The sequence below is a fragment of the Pollachius pollachius genome (assembly GCF_949987615.1).
Source record: "Pollachius pollachius genome assembly, chromosome: 15".
Taxonomy (NCBI): domain Eukaryota; kingdom Metazoa; phylum Chordata; class Actinopteri; order Gadiformes; family Gadidae; genus Pollachius; species Pollachius pollachius.
Genome location: NC_136948.1, coordinates 4,672,032 through 4,697,251, shown reverse-complemented (window position 1 = coordinate 4,697,251; position 25,220 = coordinate 4,672,032). Strand labels below are relative to the sequence as shown.

At 48.2% G+C, this 25,220-nt stretch overlaps 2 protein-coding genes across 4 annotated transcripts in view; one reads left to right on the top strand and one right to left on the bottom strand.

Moving 5' to 3' along the window:
- pacs2 (phosphofurin acidic cluster sorting protein 2) overlaps positions 1-11,393 on the bottom strand; it is a 52,123-nt gene extending 40,730 nt beyond the window's left edge. For all 3 annotated transcript variants that reach the window (XM_079752689.1, XM_079752690.1, XM_079752691.1), the window contains exon 1: positions 11,091-11,393. In XM_079752689.1, the coding sequence (XP_079608815.1) occupies positions 11,091-11,209 (119 nt within the window). In that variant the 5' untranslated portion in view covers positions 11,210-11,393. The remainder of the gene's footprint in view (positions 1-11,090) is intronic.
- Positions 11,394-12,437: 1,044 nt separating this feature from the next.
- Positions 12,438-25,038, top strand: ganc (glucosidase, alpha; neutral C; the record flags this gene model as incomplete). The annotated part of the gene is made up of 24 exons (XM_079752229.1): positions 12,438-12,466; positions 13,919-14,021; positions 14,506-14,633; positions 14,949-15,125; positions 15,225-15,249; positions 15,346-15,406; positions 15,497-15,593; positions 16,233-16,416; positions 16,540-16,684; positions 17,203-17,438; positions 17,608-17,734; positions 18,073-18,152; positions 18,866-19,009; positions 19,081-19,177; positions 19,643-19,744; positions 20,194-20,368; positions 20,831-20,899; positions 21,101-21,165; positions 21,282-21,358; positions 21,428-21,502; positions 21,956-22,069; positions 22,978-23,090; positions 24,618-24,721; positions 24,909-25,038. 24 exons carry the CDS (start codon positions 12,438-12,440, stop codon positions 25,016-25,018), a joined length of 2,637 nt encoding a protein of 878 aa, XP_079608355.1. The 3' UTR covers positions 25,019-25,038.
- Between the last annotated feature and the right edge of the window lie 182 nt (positions 25,039-25,220).

Below are 25,220 nucleotides of genomic sequence, written 5' to 3'. Positions count from 1 at the left end.
AGGGCAAAGGCCCGCCCACCAGAGGGCTCGGCTATTCGGCTTTCAGACATTTACATCACAAACAAGATGTAGCTTGTCAGTGGCTAAAGGGGCAATAGAAAAGCCAAAAGTTTTTGCTCGTTAAATATCTTGGGTCCGTTCTCTCGTTTCCATTACAGCAATTTACCATGACATTTATTTGTGAAATGTCACGGCGCGCTACAGACCTCATAAAACAGGCTCGATTTAAGTGTTAAAAAGGCGTTCGTGAATGAGAATGAGAAGGGCAGGACAACCGATGACAACATAATTCAAATCCTGCCTCATGCAAAATACAGCAGGGAGAGAGAGAGAGAGAGAGACAGACAGACAGACAGACAGACAGAGAGAGAGAAGAAGGAGAAGGAGAGGGAGAGGGAGCGAGAGAGAGCTAGAGAGAGAGAGAGAGAGAGAGAGAGAGAGAGAGCGAGAGACTGCAGGAGTGAGACTATCTTATGGGAGCAAAATGGAGGAAAATATTTCCATCTATAAAAGATGCAGACATTAAAGATGCAGGGAGGAGGGATGAATAGTAAGAATTCCAACAACGTTGACCTAGAAACGCTTCACACACCTTAAAGGGCTATACCTACAACACTGTGCGTGCGTGCATGTGTAAGAAATACACATAGAGGGGGGATTTTCCTGGAGATTTTCATGTGTGTGTGCATTTTTGCGCGTGAAAGATGTGAAGACATTGAGTTGAGTGCGGATATGTCTATATATATCTATATATATCTCACTTCTTGTGACAAATGTACTTATTGTAACAAATAAACTTATTGTAAGTCGCTTTGGATAAAAGCGCCTGCTAAATGCCCTAAATGTAAATGTAAATATGTGCGTAACATAACGAGACTGATAAAATGAGTTAAAGACTAAGATTAACATGAATCATGTGTGGACCCACTCGACCATGGACCTGGGGGGGGGGGGGGGGGGCGGGGAACAGCAGGAGGGTCCCCTACTCCTGTGCGGACTACTTGAAGGATCATTGCAGCATCACACAAATCTTAGGACTACTACCACAGAGCCCTGAGGGACGCCAGGCCATTCTGACGCAACAGACACTGCTGGGCATCTTCACCCTCATGGACTGCATGCATCTAGTGGCTAGCCAACAGGGCAACGCAATTAACCACTGGGCTAGGCAGCGCTATCGCTAGTGCTAGGCAGAGCTAGAGCTAGCGAGCTGGTCACATGATTAGCATGACCACCAGAGTCTTCTACAAGGCAAGGCAGAGCTAGTGCTAAAGCTAGTGAGCTAGTCACATGTTTACGCATGACTAACCCTAACCTAAACCCAAACTCTGGCTCTAAATTGCCTACCCTAGCTTAAAGCAAACACAAAGTTTAACTTTGGATGCTTATTGACCTGCGAGCCGGTCGGCAGGGGAGGGTGGGGAGAGGAAGAGAGTGTTAGCTTTAATAAACAGCTTTAATGTGGTGACTCATTGGGATTAAGGTGTCTGTCGACAGCCGCTGGGTGACAGTACGGGATTTGCACATTAGCCCCGCATAAATAGAAGACTGCATTTCTAGCAGGATCAAGGTTTTATGAGGGGGAACTATGGCCCTTTAAACTGGGCATCACTGTGCAAAATAATGTGTTATTCAGCGGTGGAGAGACAAGGCTCCGGGTAGAGGGGCATTTGCACCTGTGTTTGCAACAACAAGCCATCCTTCAACAGTTGTTAGCCTGTTGAACGATATGCAACATTCTTCTCATATCCAATATAAACCAAAGCCAAGTACGAATGGATGATAAAAGCGCCTTAATGTCAATCAGTCCAACAATATCAACTGTAGTTCATTTCGAGGCTGTTAAGCCACTTGGCAAATGCTTTTATCTGTAAGTGACTTCCAGTGAATTCTTTTGAAACAGATGTCATTGAGGGAGGAGGGCTTAGGCAATTCAAAAGAAACTAATGCCTGCTGGAAGACATGGAAGGGAGGTTTTGTGGGCCTTTGCGTTTTGGATGAAGGTTAATAACAGACTGAATGGTTTTGTTTTTATAACTGTCTATAAAAACTTTTTGTGAGCCTCCGTATTTGCAGCCAAATGTGTGTGTGTGTGTGCGTGTGCGCGCGTGTGTGCTTCAATAGCACAACCACAACAATCCCATAACACTATAAAAATATGGACAGGAGACATCATAGTGACCTTGCAAATGGGATGGCAGCGATACTCAAGCGAGGGCAACATTGGTGGCTTGATGTTTGACAATTCTACATTTGACTTGAACGTGATCAGAACTCTATCAGAACTACAAATGAAGATAATATCCAGTATAAATAGTTATCCATGGAATCGCGAATGTGAATACCTAATAATGTGTTCGGAAAGCCTGCCGTAAACGCTGACAGAGGTGATTTTGCCAAATTCATTCCTCCCATCAAATAATTCACAAAGGACCACAGCGGATCCAATAGTGCCAACACCACTCACAAGGTCCATATATGATGCCGTCGAACGTGGAACAGAAATCTGAATCTCAGTTTAGGGACATGGTAAAGTTTAAACGTTAAACGTTATTATTCCTCCACTGTTACAGTTCAAAACACCAAACAGCTGGAGTCAGCTTGAGCCAAACTTAGGCCGCTGTGAGCTAGCTCAGCATCCGGTCGCCACGGTAACGTAGCGGCCTGTGACACAACTCCTCCCTCCCTTTGACACGCGAGCGAGACTAATGCCTGCTCCTCCTCCAGGAAGACCGGGGAGCAGAGAGGACCCAGGGGGCCAGACCCAGCGAACCACGCCCAGGTCCAGGGCTCTGTTCCTGGCTCTGGGTCCAAAGCATGACTCAGCAAGCCCAGAACACACGCTCACTCTCCCTCTGTGTGTGTGTGTGTGTCTCTGTGTGTGTGTGTGTGTGTCTGTGTGTGTCTGTGTGTGTGTGTGACTGTGTGTCCCTGTGTGTGTGTGTGTCCCTCTGTGTGTGTCCCTCTGTGTTTGTGTGACTGTATGTCCCTCTGTGTGTGTGTCCCTCTGTGTGTGTGTGTGTGTGTGTGTCTGTGTGTGTGTGTGACTGTGTGTCCCCGTGTGTGTGTGTGTCCCTCTGTGTGTGTCCCTCTGTGTTTGTGTGACTGTGTGTCCCTCTGTGTGTGTGTGTCCCTCTGTGTGTGTCCCTCTGTTTGTGTCTGTGTGTGACTGTGTGTCCCACTGTGTGTGTGTGTGTCTCTGTGTCTGTGTGTCTCTCTCTCTCCATCTCACCTACATTCCACGCCCCTGCTCTGAATTTGTGATGTGAAAAGTGAAATGAAAACACAGATAAAACACCGCTTCCCCTTCCCCCTTCCTGTGTGGTGGCAGAGTGAGAGCGACCCAGCCCTGCAGGGCGGCCAAGAGGGTGAACCGTGAGTAAGTTTCACCAACACCATCACCACCAGTGGCAAAACATTAGGGAACCGATGAAACCCACTGAGACCTGGGGGGAAAAGCCTCCCATAGGAGAAAAAACTAAGTTCTAGCTGGTGGCTCACCGGGTAGAGCGCGTACCATATAGGCTCAGTCCAACACAGCTACCCGGTTTCGGATCCTGACCTTGGGAATTTGCTGCCTGTCCTCCCCTCTATCTCCCATACCTCCCACTCTATCTTTGTAATAAAGCATAAGCAAAAATAAATCTTTAGTTAAATAATGAGATTGAATGTTTGAATGTGTTCTGTCTTTGGAGTTCCTGTCAAAGAAACGATGAGCTGAATCAGGGTAAGAGTGTTTGCAACAGCATGCACGCTAAACAGGGGGTAAACACTGCGGTTAAATCAATAGTCAGTGGTGAACAAACAGCACCAGACACAGCCAATAAGGTCCCCGCAAAGTTTACGAGTTTAAAGCAATACAAACACTGGTGATACGGCAGTGAGGGGTCACTGGGCAGGCCGCTGTGTAGCCAGTTAAAGCACCACTGGAACTAAGGAAACCAGAATATACTCCTGCAAACACTAAACAGTGACTCAATGACTCAATGACTACAAAAGTCATACAACAAGGACATGTTTGCAATTCATTTGAGACTTCGGACGCCAAGTGACCTTCCAAGTAGACTGAACTACTGGCAGTAGATGCAGCGGTTTGGACCAGTCCATCTGTGCAGAGTTGGACCAGTCCATCTGTACAGAGTTAGAGCACTCAGTCTGTACAGAGAGGCCTCAGTTTGTGATTGTGTTTCAACTTGTAGCGACCTACAGTGGATTCAGACACATGTGGACCAGACAGGGTCCCAATTTCCTACTGTGTTACCTGTAAGTGCTTACTTTTGTTGCATTTAATGAATTGTTTGATTTATTTTATGTTAGCCTTTATCTTATTTTAATTTAATTTTGTTCATTTTAGTTTATGTTATGCTATCTTATTTTACTCTAACTCTGTAGTACTTTACTTTACCGCCTTTGTGTTGAAACTGTTGCACAGTAATTTCCCTCGGGATAAATAAAGCTTCTTCCATCCTGAATTTTGAATCTTGAATGTGTCCTCCTCGGACACTGGGAATCAAACCTTCAGCTTGGTCCCAACCCCACCGTTGAACCATCCTGCCCCATTCTCTGCTACCCTGTGCACGCATATACTAGCATCTCTGTACAGAGTGTGTGTTACTGCCTGATCCCGTCCCCAGGAGACCGAGATCCAGTCGAGCACACAAAGTTATTCCCTGGAGGGATGGAGAGGAATAAGAAAACACACTTTATTCCAAACATTTCCACGAGTGATGATTCATCCGAGGAGGCGTTCCTCATGGGACCAAAACTGTCCCCTTTCCTCTCTCTCTCTCTCTCTCTCTCTCTATCTCTCACTCTCTCTCTCTCTTTCTCCCTCTCTCTCCGTGTCTCTCTCTCTCTCTCTCTCTCTCTCTCACTCAGATGTTTCCCCAAACGCTTCCCTACTCTGGCTCTCAGCCCCAGCACGTCTCTGTGTTCATCCATCAAGCCGTTTTCATCCGCCGTGTGCAGAAATGTCCTCCGCAGACCACAAGATGGAACCAACCAGACGGCACCAAAATGTCCAGAACAACACAGCGTTTAATCCATAACAGCTCAGGGCGATCGGCGACACACTCAGATAGGGGCTGGGGCGGCTGCTCGACTAGATGTTAGCCCAAAAGCCAAAGTCCCCTTGAGCAAGACATCCTAGAGGATGATGCACCACCCCTTGCTCCTTCTTGACCTAAGCTTACAAATTCATAAATTCAATAGAACTCGCAGGCTCGGGCACGTACGCACGCACGCACGCACACACGCACGCACACACACACATGATAGCTCATCCACAAGGATATATGCTAAAAATTACCCACAACAAAGCTTGCTAACCTTGGACAGAAGCAGTGTGGGTACAAAAATAGAAATGGAAGAATGAATTCATGGCTTCTGTGTGATAAATGAACAAAACAACAGCTAGTTCAATGCTAACCTCCGTCAGGACAACTTTGGTAGCTAGCTAGCTAACTTAAAGGAAGTCCCAAACCCTTATGTTACATTCTAAGGTGAGATAAGATTAGCACTTAAGATAGTATGAGATTTTACTTTAGGAGATGTTTTGGCCGGGCCCTTCACATTAAGTGAAGAATTGAAGGTAAACTGTACTTCTGTACCATTCCAGGAAATAACTTCTCCAGTCTATTTCTGAAGTAAAGATAAGCTCTTTAATTGGTTTCGGCCCCAGCAGTCAGGTCATACTATTAATTGGTTTCGACCGCGTTCAACAGTCAAATTAACAGCACTAGCTTGGTTCAGAATGAATCCCAGGGAACAATTTGAATAAATGAACTCAGAGAGCCTCTGAAGTAAATGAAAGTCTGGCACCATCCAAAACCCTCCAGACCTGGAGCTCAAGTCCAGGACCTCCCCAACCCCCGCCCCGCACCACCACGCCCCCCAACATAATTTAGCTGATGGATCAAACCAGGCCTGCGGGATATCGGGTCGTCAGCTGTTTCTTAGTGAGGTTTAGGTTCAGTTTAATCTTGTTTAGCCTGCTCCATCTCCACATTAGTCCGCTCAGAGTGAAAACTGCTGCACTGGTCGATACGCTGTTTGCTTCATCTTTAGTCATACCAAGGGCTAGCTTAGCTCTTGTGTAGGGTATGCTAGCTCTAGGATGCTGCTCGCGTACAGCAGATCATTTACGATAAAAGCACAGGGGAAAGTCTCTGGGAGCCAAGAAAAGTAATTAGAAAAATGCTCGTAAAACTCCTCCTACAGCGGGCTTGTAATGCGTCCCTCTTTGAAGTGCTATGGATTTGATTTGGGGGCTGGGTCTTATGAGAGTAAAACAGTAAAACCATGTTTGATATTGAGCCAACAACAGCCTGTCGCCCCAGCACAACAGCATTAGACACCTCACAAGACCAATGGTGGGCCTACCTTCATACCATGCTAAAGAAGTAAGCCCTCTTTAGCTTCTTTGGCTAAAAACTTAAGAGGCAAAAAATAGCGTAGTTTATTACATTTGCATTTAAGGCATAATAGGCTACAGAAGTTACCTTATTTTAGCATCTTTAGCTAAAGAGGCTAGCCTATTCAGTTAGCTTGTTTTGCTTGGTTCAAATATTCATCCAAAGAAGCTAATTTAATTTAGCTCCTTCAGCCTCTGTAAGTGCAAGCTCACCAGGGGGTTTGTACGCCTGACTGAGTCCTTGGCTGTGAGATGATGTTTGTATCGCTTCACTACTATCAGTCATTCAACAACAATGCTAGCGGTCAGCCTTGACTTCTGGCCCCAGAGCCTTAGCTGTAGCACAGGGAAAGCTAGCTCCTGAAGACAGGTTCTGAGGTCGGTTTGAACAACGGACCAGTTCTGTCTGATTCCTCAGGTTTATCCTTATGTTTTAACATTTTGAGGGAAGGAAAAACAAAGGTCTCCTCAGTTTGGTTAATTTCTAACGAGATGTGTTAGCTTCCTCCTGTGCCCGCCGCTCTTCCCCCAGAGCAACGGAACAACGGATCAGGGCTTTAAACTCCTCTCAGGGGGATGAACCAACCAGGAAATGGGCTGTGAAGAGATAGATGGAGGGGGCAGGCATGCATGGTGCTCGAGGAGGAATCTCCCCAGCAGCAGAATTGATCTGGCTGAGGACCCAGAGAGCAGGGAGTGTTGATGGCGCTGAACGTCCTTCTGATGCCCTGGTGGTGGTCCCCCCAAACTAGGGTGATGTCAGGGACCACCACGGCCAGCAGTGGGTCCTACTATAACTGTACAACAGCGCCAACGGTTAAGGGGCGGCTTGTGGGTCAGGAGGTAGATCGGGCTGACTGGTAACCGGAGGTTGCTAGTTCAATCCCCGGGTGTCGAGGTATCCCTGAGCAAGACACTTAACCCTTACTGCTCCCGACGAGCTGGCTGTCACCTTCCATGGTTGACACTGCTGTTGGTTTGTGGATGTGTGCTTGAATGGTTGAATATTAGGCAACATTGTAAAGCACTTTGAGTGGCCACTGGTTAGAGAAGCGCAGTATAAATGCAGTCTAATTACAACCAGGAGGATGACACATTATGAACCTGTGTAGCGTTTTGGTGAAGACGCAGTACCATCCCACAGAATATTGAGAGATCAGGATTATATTATTTTCATCAGACTTTGTCTCTACATTCACATTTATATTTAGAGTATTCACCAGACGCTTTTATCCAAAGTGAGTTCATTTGTCAGAAGAAAGAGAAACAATATATCACTGTCGGTACAGTGTTCATAGAACCAAAAGCCAAGCACTAACAATTGTTAGGTTAGCTTCTAGGCTAGCTTCTCTTCTTCTGGTCTTCATTTATTTATAGTCACTCATCAGCTAGCTTCACAACATTGATTATTACAATAAGACCAGAATTGTGCTGTAATAATCCCCTTGCAGGTTATTAATCATTGTATCTTCAACCGAATAGAAAATAAATACACAAATAAATATCTCAATATATTCTTGATCTATTTTTTGTGGATTCCTGCATATTCTAATGGGAGTTTTGCATCTCTTTTCAATTTGTAGAACGCTTCTTTAATTCTGCTGTGTCCGCTTGAGTCTGCTTTTTTACAATTAACAAGCACACGACAATAAACATGAAATCTTCCTTCTGGGATTCCCAGCACATTTTATCCTGTGTCTCATCGCTCCCATCCCACATGCATAAGGAGGTAGTGGCAGCCAAGCACCACAATATGTTGTGTTGTTGTTTCATCCCAGCAGGGAGCCGGCAGCAGCGACCAGCAGGGGGGAGGTGGTGGGACAATGCGGCCCATTAACACGACCTCCTGGTTCGTCCCACTCTGCATTCCGTCCAGTGCCAGCGCTCAAGCCCCCCCAGGCTCACAAAAGACGGACTATCTCGCTGGGAATCAAAACAGCATGGCAGGCACTTTCTCCTCCTCCTCCTCCTCCTCTTCCTCCAACTCAGGCTCTTAAAAAAACGACGACCTACTGGCTCCAGCGCCCCCTACAACCGCACCCTGCCCCCTTGAGGGTCCAGTCCTCCCCCCCCCCCCCCCCCCCCCCTCACCCTTCTGTCTCTGGCAGCACTTAGCGATACCGTCTGTGGGCCACGCTTGCTGCTTCAAAGATGTCCAACATGGATGCTGCACTTCAAAAGAACATGCAGCAGGCAGGACGAGAAAACAGGAGCTCCCTCGACTCAGAACCATTGATGTTATACAGGGGGGGACGCAGGTGGATTTCAGACATTCATTCATTAGCATTTGTTAGCATGATTAGCATTGTTGACATCTGGGGATGAGGAGAAGAAAACGATTAAGTATGGGCAACGTTAATGTAATCTAAGCAGACGCAAATGAAGGGAATAACTGTGGGATATTATAGATATCTTATATATATATATATAATGCATATCTCTGAATGTGATTTCACATATCAACTATGTTCTGTTCTGTCATTTAAAAACATCGGCATTCGCCGACAGAATAAACTATAGGAAATATATCACTGCCGCACAAAAATGGTATCGGCACACATTAATACACCGTCTTCCCTGCGGTTTCCCGTCCCTACCTTAGCATCGCGGGGCAACACAATGGCAAAGGGAATCTTGGAACACAAGTACATCCTGATAGCAATCATGACCTCACCCCCGTTCCTTCGAGCCCACACAGGACAGGACGTCTTCCACACACTGACGCAAAGGTTTATTATGCAAGGGGAAACCTGATTGGTTGATGACCTCCAGGGCGGGTCCCCCTGGTAGGCAGCGACTGACCAATCAACACGCTGTAGCAGACATTGACTTTCAAAGACGGAAACAGTTGTAAGGATTATGGAGCCTAATTGTGGTGATCAGTCTTCCATATCATCGGCTTGATTTATAATCAAGCTTAAACTCATCTTCCAGCTGTGGCTAGCAACTGTGTAACATCCAGTGATGTTGGCCCTATTGTGAGTGCATACATTCTCAGCATAGAATCCAACCCCTAACCTTTAATGCCTTGCTCTGCCAGTGGTAATGGAGCCCATAACCTGGGTAGGGGTCATGCTTTGCTCTGCCAGTGGGGGAGTTGTGAGTTCATGCTTATTACTGCATGTTAATTATTGGTTCATTAATGTGGTGGGGGGGGGGGGGGGGAGACTGGGGGGAGAGGGGGAGACGGGGGGGGAAGAGGGAGACAGGGGGGAGAGGGAGACGAGGGGGAGAGGGGTGTCAGGGTGAATGGGGGGAGGAGGAGGAGGATGTGAGATACAAACACGTTACCAAAGCACTTGGACAAGACACACAGGGATCAATGGAAAGCCGGATCAGTGCTTCCACCGCCTGTCAAGGACTTCGGCCGGTTTACCGTCAGTCCTGACAGCAAAACGCCAACCCGTCCAGAAGGGATGGGACCCAAGACCTGTGTAAACGCTTAGCTGGCTGAGCTACTGTGAGGCACTGGGAAAACCAACCCTCCTGTGCACACTGCCCTAATCTGCTTACAACTCATCGCGCGCTCCAAGGCCCCGGGAAAAGGAAGTTGGTGCCATCGTCTCCATCCTCCTCTCGGCCAATCATATGAGCGGAACTGAGCGAGGAGCTTCGGTAGTTGGGTGTGAATTGAACCAATGAAACGGCTGCCTCAGGAGTTATGAGGTGTGGCAAATCTGTCGCTATGATCCTGCCTTCTCGGGGTGATTTATTTCCGACCTCGTCATCTTCAGCTGATGAAGATCCGTCGGTAAAGGTGTCACTACCGTCAGACTTTCCTTAGAGCGCCTGGCAGCTTCTGAAAGACAGACTGCGGGACACTCGTAAAACACCACCGCATGGGTTTGGATTAACGCCTTGCTCATCAACGACAACGCCACCAGCAGCAGGTCAAAGCAGCGGTGACGCGGATTCCAGACCGGAGACTCTTGGCGGCAACTCAAAACGCCTCCAACAACGCCGCACTCTGCTGTCTCACGCGACAGTGAGCGGATCGGTTTGTGCTGCCAGAGGATGATTACCTTGACCTAAGGGGCCATGTAGGTGATTGAATCCCCTGCATAATCAGGACGGATCCAGCGGGGAGATGCATCACTAAATCACACACTGGGACAGGACCCCACAGTCCCCTCCAGTGCGTTCAGTGCCTGAACATACAGCGTATGATCAACCTCTGCCCCGCATAACATGTCACCTGTTAGGGTTTGAACTCCGAGAACATGTGCACGAACCTGCTGCATCACATGTGATGCTGCAGGTTTGTTCTCAGAGAGACAAACTCATCTGTTTAAAAAAAACGGGTTGTGGGTTTTCGGGATACTTCCATTACTGATTGATCATCAGGTCATTTCATTTTGTAACAAAAAAACACCATAAAAACCATCGTTCAAATTGTGCTTTTCTTAAGAAAGGATTACCTGCCGTCTCACAGTGACACACATCAGCCACCATTGTTAAACACATAAAACCTAATTATGCGAATTAAAAAAAGATCCAATGATGTAGGGGTAACAGTAGACCCCCATCTCTGGTCCTAGCCCACCCAGACAACATGTGGTGAAGTGCCGCTCATGTGCGTGTAACAGACAGACCGACAGACAGCATGTCCGCCTGGGTCTAAAGTTTAAGGAGCCGGGGCAGCAGCGGGGCACTGGGGCCCGGGCACCAACTCTCTTACCGGGGGATGCAGTTGGGCGACGAGCCGTCGACCTCCCACGTCGCGAACAGGTTCATCGGGACCGGCCTGTTGAGAGACCCGCTCCCGGGGAAACTCAACCGGCCACTTCTCTCCGCCATGGCTCGGGCGCTTCAAAACCAACCGAATGATAATTGCTTGTTTTAAAAACAGAAAAAACTGTTCCAATATCCTCCTGCCCTGTCCGTGAGTCGGTTCGGATCCCCTCGCGTCTACGTCAGTGCAACGTGAACGTCAGAAGCAGAGACCGCGCACCGCATCCTCCTCCTCCTCCTCCTGCCAGACAGCTCGTGGTCCAGACTGCAGTGCCTGCGCGAGACGTCCGAGCAGCGACCCACCGCTGTGCTTGTTGTGCCCGAGCACGCGACTGCCCGCCCGCCGCGTCCACCCCCAGGAGATCACGTCACGTCATGCGCCGTCACCTCCTCAGCGACTCGGCGCGTCTCGCGGCGCGTTTCCTTCGCTTCACGTGCAGGTGCTCCGGTGCAGAGGAGCGGTCACTCGGTAGGACCGGGACGGGGCGGGCCGTGACCTGGGCGGGCTCGATGTTCACGGTCCTCTCGACACTTTGGTTCTCGTTCGGGGCTGATCACCCGGACAGTTCTCCCAGGTGAAATCTCGTGATGTTTCACCCGAAGGATTCAATGACATTTGGAGGCGGGACGCCCTGCACCGCCTCAGTGCCCCATTCTATATAGTCTCATCTGATTCAATGCAGCGCCAACTAAACTTCAAAACTGATAAAGTCCCTCTATGCATGAGATAAAAAGAATATCTATAGTTTTTTCTCTAAAACGGAACCGTATATGATACAACATCGCCCTATAGATCGGTATGATAATATTATTGCAGGTCAACAAATTAAATCGTTAAAAAGCGTGTAGCAACACTGCCATCTAGTTGTGCTTTACAGGTAAGACGCCAAACGGACAACCACACCCTAAAATAATGACGTTTGTTCAATATGTCCGAGGTTGGATACCATTGGATAACATCGGCAGACCGTTGTCAAATACTCACCGCCAGAGGGCGACATGGTCCTGAGTCTGTGGCTGACCTCACGCTGTCTATCATATGGGCGCGCAAAGCCGCATGGTTCCATCCTCGTATCGCAAATGCTTCGGAGCTACGAAGCATCGAAGACAAAACAGTGACATCGGTGTCACTTTGCGGTAGTGACACGAACATCGGCGCCTCGGTGTCAGATTTCCCACCCCAATATTCACGTTGATGCCCAGAAACGCAGGCTAATAAAAGCAGAGCCCGTCTCCTTTTAGACATTCTCTGACGAAAGCAAGCCCTGAACCCGAGACAGAGCCTGCCTGCGCCATGGCAGCAGAAGGCCTGAACACGGTTTGGTGAGTGAAGCGTTCGCTTCTACGTGAGAGGATACAAAGTCGCGCTTTGTATCGTGGGGACGTTTGGTATCTGACACCAGTCAGTGCATGCATGGCCGCAGCGAGTCAATTTGGCGCTGATAATATATGCGCTCTGTCGGCATAAATCCCTACGATTTCTGCAGCCAAACTTACCGTAACAGGCAGGGCTTGGGGAGGATTGTGTTGTGCTACACTTCCTGACTTCAACTTCATCTTAAAAAAAGATTTACAATTTAAAACATCTCCATGGCATGTCCCTCTCAATCTAAATCTGAGTTGGTCCATCTAATTATTGTAGACCCTCAGCTTACAAATTAGAAAGGTTTCGCAGAACGGTTAACACCGATCTTCAAACCTTATGGCAAAGCAGACACTGCTTACCATTTCATATAGCTTTATGATTTATGAATGCAATGATCCTTTCCCATATTATTACTTGGACCAAACTGCATTTTCATTTTAAGGCACAGCCCTCCGGAATTCCCTTCCTACCAATCTAAAGCTGAGTCAGGATTTTAAAACGTTTTCAACAAAAGTCCAGTCTCGGTACTTGGCCAGAACTTATCATCACCTCAACGAGTCATAATTCGTGTAACATTAGTTAGGCTACTTGAGTTCATGCTATTGTTGTATACGTTGTATCTGTCTGTTTGCATGCATGTTTTTATTAAATGGACTATATAGCTCCTTTCTAACCAGTGGCCACTCAAAGCGCTTTATAATATTGCCTAACATTCACCCATTCATGCACATATTCACACACCGACGGTGGTGTCAACCATGCAAGGCAGGATGCTTTTCTGGACTTTTTTGCTCCATGCACATATTTTAAACTGTAACATGCGACTCTCCTAAGCGTTTGATCGACCAATGCCCATCCCAGGCTCGGTGTTGGAGATCAGCTCCGTCCCATACACCTGTACAACTCATCCTAACTGCTTCTGTACCCCTCCATCTTTCTTACTACTTGTCCCAAACAAATAAAGTCTACATTTAATTTTGAAAAAGTTCCTCTTCACCTCAGTGTACAGAGTGTGAGCACGTTTCTGTAGTGGCAGACTCTGCTGGATGTATTTGATAACCTTTAATGAGCACCAGCCTACCGTGTTCCAAATGCTTGTCTCTGGTCGACAGCGAGGTTCCCGATGACCAGGGGCCAGACATCTTTAAAACGTGTGATGACGTCGCCTTTTACAGGTGTGTACAGTGAACATCAAGGACGATAGGCCACAGAAGTGACCTTTTTTTAGCTTCTTTAGCTAAAGAGGCTAGCCTCAGTTAGCAAATTTTGCTTGGTTAGCTTATTTAGTTAGACAAATGTTGTGCCTACCTGTGTCGTGTGTGAGTAACCTCACCATATTCAAAGGAAGCCCATACGATGTAGCGCCGTGTAATTAACAACGACATAAAACACGTCCCATGTTGGTCCAGGAGACAGGCCGTGGGTCCCAGGAGGCAGTACCAGGTTCTGCTGGACTCCATGGTTCTGACAGCAACAGGAGCGCGTTTTGAGGTTCAGCGAACTGAGAACCAGGTGTGGGATCATCTCGGGTTACGTTCAGTAGTGTTCAGTCGAACAGCGCCGTCTTAACTGGGTCCGACACTTCCAAGTTCCATTATTCTCTTCTTCTGCATTTCTTTTTAAAGACTTATAATGATGTATTTTGAGTGACTCATCACTACAATCTGATTGACATAATAAGATAACTATAGGCCTAGGTACACACATTTCTCCCCTAAAACTCAACTGACACCTATCTTTACAATCCTCTTAAGAACCAATTTATTTAGTTTACTTATCAACTGTATTATTGTGTATATATGTATGTGTGTCTGTGTGTGTGTATATATAAAGATAGATAGATAGATAGATAGATAGATAGATAGATAGATAGATTGATTGATTCACATATATAGATTCACATATAGTATATATATAATGTATAATTGTTTTAAAGAGCAGCAGAAGACGCAGATGAAGGTGTGGACACCCCTCTCACCCTGAAGTCTTTCTACAGGAAAGACTGAGCTTTCTCCTGGCAGTTGGTCCAAGTGGGGTAGTGAGGATTTCATTGGACGAGCTACAGCCAATCAAAGCACGTTACCGGGTTCCAGATGTCCTCATTGGAGAACCAGAGTGTCAGCAGTGAGTCCCGCCCCTCCATTAGAGACCCACCCAGGCGGTGTTTGAATGATGGGTTAGGGGAGTAAAATGAATAATAATGTAGTTGTTAATACTTTGAGCAAATAAACAAATATATCAATTTATATATTCACCTAAAAAAACTTAATTTCCATGTTATGAGTTATCGTTTGGCATAAACTTTGAATCCAAATCAGTTATTTGTTATGTTGTCTTTTTAAACAACCTAATCCCTGTTTGAATATCATCCGTACTGTGGGGTCCTGCAGTACCCCTAATTGACTTTGCCGTTGTTGGCGTTGTTTTGTGGTTTCTCAGGCTGAGAGTAGAAGAACACAGCGGCGTCTCCGTCACGCTCACCTGGTCCTCCGGGCTACACCAGCTTCGCGTTTGGCGCTCCCCTCTTCGCCTGGACATCCTGTCTGGGGAGGAAGTTGTCGCCACGTTCAACTGTCAAGGCCGGCTGTGGTTCGAAACCCTGCAGAGTCGACCCAGGTGAACAGGAGTCACAAGGGTTATTCCAAGAGTAAAAAAAAACATGCACGCGGTTCCATGAAACGTAGATTTGTTACGTTGGTTTTCTGGTTCCTGCAGAAGCAGTGGTGATGATGGTAGTGAGGTATGGGAACGCACTACACTTGAGAGTTCTCGCTTTAATCTATCGTGATAAACAGACTGAGTTCATGGTTTGTTTTTTTTGTTTGTTTGTAATCAGGTGGACGACGAAGGGCTATGGAAAGAGACTTTCAGACAATTTACCGATGTCAAAGCGAACGGTTTGTGTCTCTCAATCCTCATCGATTTTTTCCACGATAACCGATGACGGTATAACACAAAACCACACTGAAACCAAACTTTACCTCCAGGTCCCTGTGGCATCGGGGCCGACCTGCGTCTCCATGGTTACAGCCATGTGTACGGCCTCCCTGAGCACGCCGATGGCCTGTTGCTAGGAGACACCCGGTACCCATATTCACACGGATACACCCCAGTGCAGAAAATAATGAAGACGTACTAAACACCAGGCGGTTCTATCGCAGCAGTCCAGATTGGACCGGAAGCTGTTGTCCCGTACATATGACACCTGTGATATCGAGGAACTTTGATCCACAGTGCCTTGGTGTCTTTAAGATCCTTAGCATCATCGTGACACATGTTGTTAATTTACTATTTACATTTAAATTAAGCGCATTTATCCAAAGCGACTTAAAACGGTTCAAACACACGCTCACACACCGACGGCGGTGTCAACCATACAAGGCGACAGACAGCTCGTCAGGATGAGGTGTCTCGCTCAGGGACACCTTGACACTCAGCTAGGAGGAGCCGGGGATTGAACTAGCAACCTCCGGTTGCAAGTCAGCCCACTCTACCTCCTGGGCTACTGCCGCCCCTACCACCCAGATAAGAGTCAAAATAGTAGCCCAAACGTCTTAGCGTGTGGAGAGTTAAAAACAACCCTAAACCTATTGAAGAAGGGTCTCTTACGTTTTATATATATCGACCATAGCAAGGCATCCAGGGGGAGGATCCAGAAGAAGGTATCATCTGCGGGTCAGTGCTTTGACCTCTGACCCTAACCTTTGACCCTGGGCAACCCAGGGACGGGGAGCCCTACCGGCTGTACAACCTGGACGTGTTCGGCTACAAGCTCCACAGCCGGCTGGGTCTGTACGGCTCGGTGCCTCTGCTGCTGGCCCACCGCCCCGCCGGCACCCTGGGTGTGTTCTGGCTCAATGGCTCCGAGACGTACGTTGGCCTCCGATACAGCCAGCAGGACCGCCAGGTACACCCCCCCACACCAACCCACTCTGCCCCCCCCCCCTTCCCTTCCCCACCAGGACCAGTACTGGCTCCTCATCTGAAGAACAGTTAACCAAATGACATCACACTTCCTGCTTGTTGCTAGGACGACGAGGGGCCTCCGCGGACTGGAAGCCCGGCCCCGCCCCACACGGACGTCCACTGGGTGTCTGAGGGGGGGGTGATGGACTGCATGGTGCTCCTGGGACCCTCCCCAGCTCTGGTCTTCTCCCAGTACGCCCAGCTCACAGGTCTGTGCGCTGTTCTGTGTTAAAGAGACAATGTTAGTCTGAGCCCATGGCTAGCTTCAGTGGACCTACGAAGGACACACGCCACGGCATTCATATTCAAGACACCTTTACTAGGGCAGGGTAGCGGAGTGGCTAGGATGGCACAAGCCACGCCCCCCTCGCGCCACAGCCGCCGACACAAGACACGCCCCCTCACGAGACACGCCCCTCAGGCCACAGCCGCCGACACAAGACACGCCCCTCACGAGACACGCCCCTCAGGCCACAGCCGCCGACACAAGACACGTCCCCTCACAAGCCATTCCCCCTCATAAGCCACGCCCCCTCACAAGCCACAGCACCCTCACAAGCCACGCCCCCCCTCAGGCCCTAGCACCGTCACACGCCACGTGTGGACGACGATGTGGAGATGGAGACGGGGAGACGGTTCCCTGTGTTGAGGACGATCACATCTGGGATCAGGTTCATGATCTCCCCCCGACCTCTCTGTCCTGTGTGCCCCCCCCCTCTCCACCCAGGCTACCCTGCCCTGCCCCCCCTCTTCTCGCTGGGGTATCACCAGAGCCGCTGGAACTACCGGGACGAGGCGGACGTCCGGGAGGTGGACGCCGGCTTCGACCGCCACCGCATCCCCTACGACGTCATCTGGCTGGACATCGAGCACACGCAGGGCAAGCGCTACTTCACCTGGGACCCCCTCCTCTTCCCGGACCCCCGCGGCCTGCAGCGCCACCTGCAGGAGCGGAGGAGGAAGGTCGGCCCGCTGTCGTTGTGTATCGAAAAACGTTGTTTTTTTTTATTATGTTGACTACAATTCAGAGTGAGATGAGGCTCCCCTCACACGGGTCCCATTCCCGCTTTTTCAATACGGCTGTAAACGGCTGTGTACTGTTGTGAGAAAAGGATGGTCTTTGTTGTTTCAGTTGGTGGTGATCAGTGACCCCCACATCAAGGTGGACCCCGATTGGTCGCTCTACAGAGAGGCCAGTGCAGGCGGCCATTTTGTCAAGGACAGAGAGGGGCGTGACTTTCAGGGATCGTGCTGGCCCGGTATGGGATCATCTCACCAACTAACCAATTTACTAGCTAATCAAGTAACTAACCAACCTATTAATGAGTAATAAGTAAACGTACACAGTACACACCAAGTAACAAACCATCTTACTAAAACTTACTAACTAATAAGTAATACTAATAACTAAGTAGCTACTTATTAACTTACTTAAGTACCAAACATACTAATTAACTAACTACATTGATAAGAAACCGACTAAGTAAGCAAATAACTAACTCATTCACTGACACTCTCCCATGATACATAACCCGTCAAAACTGTGAATGAATAATATTTCCTCTTTCCAACTCACATCCTTGCTGACCAATCACAGGCGAGTGCTGTTACCTTGACTACAGTAACCCAGATTGTAGGGCGTGGTACGCCGGGCTCTTCCACCTGGACAAATACCCGGTATGTTAACACACATGTTCAGGAACCAGATCTCCCAGAACACATTAACCACAGACTCCTATCTTAATAAATTCAACAACTAAAGGGCTTTATGGTTCTGCGTCGGGTTTTAGTAAGCAGACCAATCACAGCCCTTGCTGCTGCGTCGCCTCGACGGAAGGTTACAATTCTTGGGAGGCGCACGTCAGGCCCTTGCGGTCAACGCAAGGAGGGTCCACATGGACGTAAGTGGTCTGTAACCCCCTAGCGTTGCGTGAACATGGGACCATAATCAGCCCTTTACACAAGACACATGTTTTACGTTGGAGTGAATTGCGTGGGCATGCCTGTAGCCAGCCATGAGGTCACCAAGGCTCTGACCTCTGTAATTAGTGTACCTCCGTAATTAGTGTACCACCGTAATTAGTGTAGAGAAAAATTATAACCTCAACACAACTGTATACAAAATCAGTGGTTGAGATCTTCTCTGAGACGAGTAAATGCTTAATTCAGTTGAGACTTGCTGCTTTGTGTCCGCCGTGTGCGATAAGTTGTTGGTGCGTACGTGAGTTGAGCACATTTTTCAATAACCGATTTTCTTTCCAAAATGTATTGTTGACCATAAATTCGAATTACGATTAAAAATCGATTTTTGACCAAAAATTCGAATCACGATTAAAAACCGATAAATCGCCCAGCTCTAGTTTGACGTGTGGTGCGTTCCTGCCCCCCAGGGCTCCACAGAGTCGCTGTTCGTGTGGAACGACATGAACGAGCCGTCCGTGTTCGGGGGCCCGGAGAAGACCATGCCCAAGGACGCAGTGCATGCTGGGAGCTGGGAGCACCGCGACCTGCACAACCTTTACGGCTTCCACCAGGTCAGACCCAACCAGCCGATCTAGCTGTATTGAGCTATATCGTGTAGATGAACAGTGTGGTTCTCCCCCAGCACCAGGCCACGGTGGAGGGTCTGGTCTCCCGGTCGGGGGGCTCAGAGAGACCTTTCACCCTCTCCAGATCCTTCTTCTCCGGATCCCAGAGACTCGGTCAGACATCAATTATATCAATCAATTACCCCTCCGAATAATAAATGAATTATCTATCTTGTTATTTCATCTATCTATATGTCTGGCTGTCTGTTTGTCTGTCTGCCCATCTGTCTGTCTTTCTGTCGAGCTGCCAACCTTTCTGTCTGTCTGTATTTCTCTCTGCCTGTCTGTCTGCCTGCCTGCCTGTCTGCCTGCCTGCCTGTCGGTCTGACTTTCTTTCTCTCTGCCTGCCTGCCTGCCTGTCGGTCTGACTTTCTTTCTCTCTGCCTGCCTGCCTGTCTGCCTGCCTGACTGCCTGCCTGTCTGTCTGACTTTCTTTCTCTCTGCCTGCCTGCCTGCCTGTCTGCCTGCCTGTCTGCCTGCCTGTCTGTCTGCCTGCCTGCCTGTCTGTCGGCCTGCCTGTCTGACTTTCTTTCTCTCTGTCTGCCTGCCTGTCTGTCTGCCTGCCTGTCTGTCGGTCAGGCGCGGTGTGGACAGGAGACAACGTTGCATCATGGGACTACCTGAAGATCTCCATCCCCATGCTGCTGTCACTCAACGTGGCCGGCATCTCCTTCTGTGGAGGCCAGCACCACCTACACCACCTACACCGCCTACACCACCTACAACGCCTACACCGCCTACACCACCTACACCACCTACACCGCCTACACCACCTACAACGCCTACACCGCCTACACCACCTACACCACCTACACCGCCTACACCACCTACACCGCCTACACCACCTACACCACCTACACCGCCTACACCACCTACACCACCTACACCGCCTACACCACCTACACCACCTACACCGCCTACACCACCTACACCACCTACACCGCCTACACCACCTACACCGCTAGATCATCCCCTCCTCTCTCCACCTCCATCACCATTATAACCGTTCATTGACGAATTAATAGACGGAATGATGATATTAATTAGTTGAACTAATTAACAGTGTACTTCAATCAAGTCAATTCAATCTACACGTTAATCCAGCCTTTCTCTCTCTCTCCCCCCCCCAGCTGACGTGGGAGGCTTCGACCGGGACCCGGGGCCTGAACTGCTGGTGCGCTGGTACCAGGCGGGGGCCCTGCAGCCGTTCTTCAGGGGCCACTCCGCCTGCTGGACCCCCCGCAGGGAGCCTTGGCTCCTGGGGGCCCCGGTCACCGCCGCCGTCCGCTCCGCCGTCAGGCAGAGGTTAGGGTCACCCGGGGGTCATATAGTGGGGGTCATGCCCTCTGGGACGGGGGTAGAACAGACCCCAATTGGGGTCCCTTCCCTCTGGGATGGGGGCCATATAGGGGCTCACATGGGGGGTCATACGGGGGTCCTATAAGGGGGGGTTCATGCCCTCTCGGACGGGGGTTATAGAGCTGGTCAGATTCATGAATGAATGAATCCCCCTATTCATTCATTCATAGTTTAGTTCAACATTTTGTCTAAAAGGGACTGTACTCAACATAGTTGTTGTGCCGGAGTTAATACCACCCCTCGGCTGATGATGGTAATGATAGTAATCTGTGGTCCCTGGGCAGGAAGACTAAATATGGGAGTCATTCTCTCTGCCACCACTAAATGCTTTTTTGACTTTTTTTGGCTCATCATTTGTGGCAAATCCTCATTGAAGTATAGAAAAATTAATAAACAGATTTTTGTTAGGTACTGCCTGCTGCCCTACTGGTACACAGTATTTTACCAGGCCCACCGCTCTGCCCTGCCTGTTCTCAGGTCAGTTCTGCCGCCCCCTAGTGGTTGATTAAGTCCCTCATACTACTTTATTTATTCATCACCTTTCAGTTTCCAGTGTTTTTATGTTGTTAGATTCTAGACGTTAGTTACAGTTATGATCTTTGCTTGCTGTAGTATATAAAAAACGGTGTTGTATTGTTAAAATCACTATATTGTAACTGAATGGTATCATTTGGACAGGCCACTGTGGGTAGAGTTCCCTGAAGAACAGAACACCTTTGCAATGGATGATCAATACATGATTGGTAATAACAATTATGAACAAATACGTTTTTTTCTTTAAGTAACATATAGCTGGTACTGGGGCCAGCATACAGCTGACCCCACTTTCTCATCTCATTTATCATGAATTTAAATACAGGAGGGGCATTACTGGCTCATCCGGTCACCGACCCTGGCGCTACAGAGGTCAACGTTCTACTACCTGGGTCGAATGAGGTGAATTCCGTCCTGTGTCCTTATATTGTCCCATTTCCACCTACCATAACTGACTCTGGTTTGCTGTAGATCTGGTACGACGTTGTCTCTGCGACAGCATACAGAGGAGGAGAGACGCTCAGGCTTCCGGTCACCATGGATACAGTAGGTGTCATGCCCTCAACTGACCAGTAAAGGGCGCCACAGGAGATCTGGGACAGAACTGGTTTAACAGCAAACCTTTTAGGACAAACCATAATGGACAGATTTTATTCATACACACTATACTTTGCATGTGTTATGGTAACACTTATAGTGTCATTTGTTTTATATTATCATTACTTGTGATTAAATAGTTTTAGAAAAACATTTGACTGGCGATAAAATACTTCCTCATAGAGATTCGCTCGAGTCATTGAAACTAATTCAGGCCCAGCAGTGGGAGCCTGATGAAGGAACGTGTGTGGAGCAATTTCCTAAAAAAAGCAAATGAAAGAAATGCACCAATATCACTAGATTATCCCAAGGGTGGGCTGGCCCCCACCTCTCCCTCTCTTGGGGGTGCGAGCGGCCTAGTGGCGCTGTATCCCACCCCCAGGGGTGCGTCTGTGTTTTCAGGTACCCCTGTTCCAGAGGGGGGGCACGGCGGTTTGCAGGACGACGGGATGCGGCCCCTGCACCGCAGACCTCCAGCAGTTCCCCCTCGGCGTCACCCTGGCCTCGGACGCCAACGTAAGGAACGCAGGAAGTGGATATGGTCACTGTTGAGTCAGTCATGACGCAGACGCTTGTATCCTCGGCATCCTTCACCGGATAAGATGCAAGTTATACATGTTATAACATGTAATTATAGAGCAGGTACGGGTTAAGGACACTGGACAATATGCATGTTATAACATGTTATTATAGACCAGGTATGGGTTAAGGACACTGGACAATATGCATGTTGTAACATGTTATTATAGAGCAGGTATGGGTTAGGGACTTTGGATTAGATGCATGTTATTGCATGTTATCAAAGAGCAGGTATGGGTGAGGGACACTGGACAATATGCATGTTATGACATGTTATAACATGTTATTATAGAGCAGGTATGGGTTAGGGACTTTGGATTAGATGCATGTTATCGCATGTTATTAAAGAGCAGGTATGGGTGAGGGACACTGGACAATATGCATGTTATAACATGTTATAACATGTTATTATAGAGCAGGTATGGGTTAGGGACTTTGGATTAGATGCATGTTATTGCATGTTATCAAAGAGCAGGTATGGGTGAGGGACACTGGACAAGATGCATGTAATGACATGTTATAACATGTTTCTATAGAGCAGGTATAAGGGGTTTAGGGGGAACCTTGTTCAGGGATGCCTCCAGGTACACTGTAGATATAGGGGGATCGAACCTAGAACCTTTCATATTGGAGTGGAAGCGACCCCTCAAACTTTAAACAGTGAAGTGACGGGTCTTGTTTAGAGGAACTATGTGGTTAATTCTATATTTGTATTAATCCAACTTGATCAGAGCTTGTTTCCTGAAGTGGAACCCTGTTCAATGACTTATAGTCTGTAGAAGAAGAAACGGGGTGGAGTTGAGGCTTTGGTTTGAACCCCTGCTGGGGGTACCTGTGGTTGACAGGGCGTTGCCGTGGGAGAGCTCTACCTGGACGACGGCCACACCTTCAGCTACCGTGACAACAACGCCTTCTGTCTGCTCACCTTCAACCTGTCAGAGCACCGTCTGTTCTGCTGGTGAGTCACGCACACACACACAAACACACACACACACACACACACACACACACACATACACGCGCGCGCACGCATGTACACGTACGCATGTAAACACACACAGATAGACACACACACACACACACACAACAACACAAACATATACACACACACAAACCTCACACACACATTTGCACACACCCAGGCATACCCCCCCCCCCCCCCCCCACACACACACACACACACACACACACCCCATACCTACCTAGCTCCCGGAGAGATGGAAAGTTCCAGAGCTGGAGCCAAAAGAGTTGAGTGACGTGTTGGACGAGAGACATTCAGAGACACTCTGAACACTGACAGACGCGTGACAACACCGGTGGAGAAATCCTTCTGTCTATCCTCCTTCCATCCCCCTAAAACAGTGGTTGTCAAACTCTTTCAATTAGTGTGTGAAGACATTTTTTCAGCTGAGTACCGCCTTCACCGGCACAACATTTGACTGGGAGAAAAGTAGATAAAATGAACAAAAATGATGTATGTGGTTCTATTTGACAGTGTCAACGTGGACATTAAAAGGGTGCAAATACTCACAATTTAGTGAGAAACATGGGCATGTGCTTCATGCAACTGTTGGCTAATTTCTCCCCCCAAAGAAGCTGAACGCCAGGGGAGGGTCAGAGCATGTAGAGGGGAATCCCACTCAAATATATTCCTCCTGAAACTGAGGACATTTTGGGGTTTCTAGTTGCGCTTTCTTCTTCACCGATTTTCCTTTCTCCTTGTTGTCAGATTTATGTTTTAACCACTTTCACATCTCATTTTCTAAATATTATATTGTGTAGCTTTCAGAATATATATATATATATATATATATATATATATATATATATATATATATATGAATTCACTGAGTACCCCCTGCAGTACTCCAAAGTACCCCTAGAGGTATGCGTACCCCCATTTTCAAACCACTGCTCTGATAAACCCATGGTCACATCATCTGTCGTTTCCATTATTTTATTGCTCACCCACAATCTGCTCCTCTATGCCCATAACCCCTCCACTTTTATACCTGTTACCCCGCCCCCCCCACTTGCATCATATCTGGGGGCTCGTCCGGGATGATGAATGAGTAGTTGTATGACAGTCACCTGCACATAACAGAGGGAAACTAAACAGAATGATACAAATAGTGACTGTAACATTCATCCATCAATCCGTCTATCTATCCATCAACCCATCCTTCTATTCATCCATCTCTATCATCCATCCATCCCTCTATCATCCATCCATCCATCTATCATCCATCCCTCTATCATCCCTCTATCATCCATCCCTCTATTATCCACCCCTCCCTCTCTCTATCATCCATCCCTCTGTCATTCATCCATCCCTCTATCATCCATCACACTATCATCCATCCATTCTCTATTATCCATCCCTCTCTCATCCCTCTATCATCCATCCCTCTATCATCCATCCCTCCATCATCCATCCCCCCTCCATCCATCCATCTATCTCCCTCACTCCCTCCCTCTGTCTCAGCTCAGCAGGGGGGTGGGGTGAGTTGGACTGCGGCCGTGCGATCCAGACCGTCGTCATCCTCGGGAGGAAGAGCGAGCCTTCCTCTGTGACTCTGCGCGGGGCCGGTGAGGAGAGGGGTTACCGTAGCAACCAATGTGTACACGTAAAAAAACTGGCAGAACTTCCTGTTCAGTTCCTCATTGTCCCCCAAGACAATTGACGGTGATTGTGAACAAACAAAGGGCCTTTTCAAGGCGTATGTCCTACATACACAAGGCCCTCACCTTTGACCTTGGCTTGTTGTGGTTCCAGGTCAGGAGGTGGTGGCCTGTGAGTTTCAGTATGAAGAGGAGCGCTCCGTGCTGACGCTGGGAAACCTCAACCTGCAAGTAGGGAGAGACTGGGAGATTCTCCTCGCTTAGCACTGGTTCGTGCTTGTTGGCAATGATTAGCATCAGTTAGCAATGATTAGCATCAGTTAGCAATGTAACTGATATTTTTAACTGCAACTGTAACTGTAAAAAATAAAAAACACAGAATCCGAACATTTACATCCACATGACGATTATACACCACGGATTAAGAACTCAATACACGTCAGGATCTAGTTAGGCTCCAAGGTTT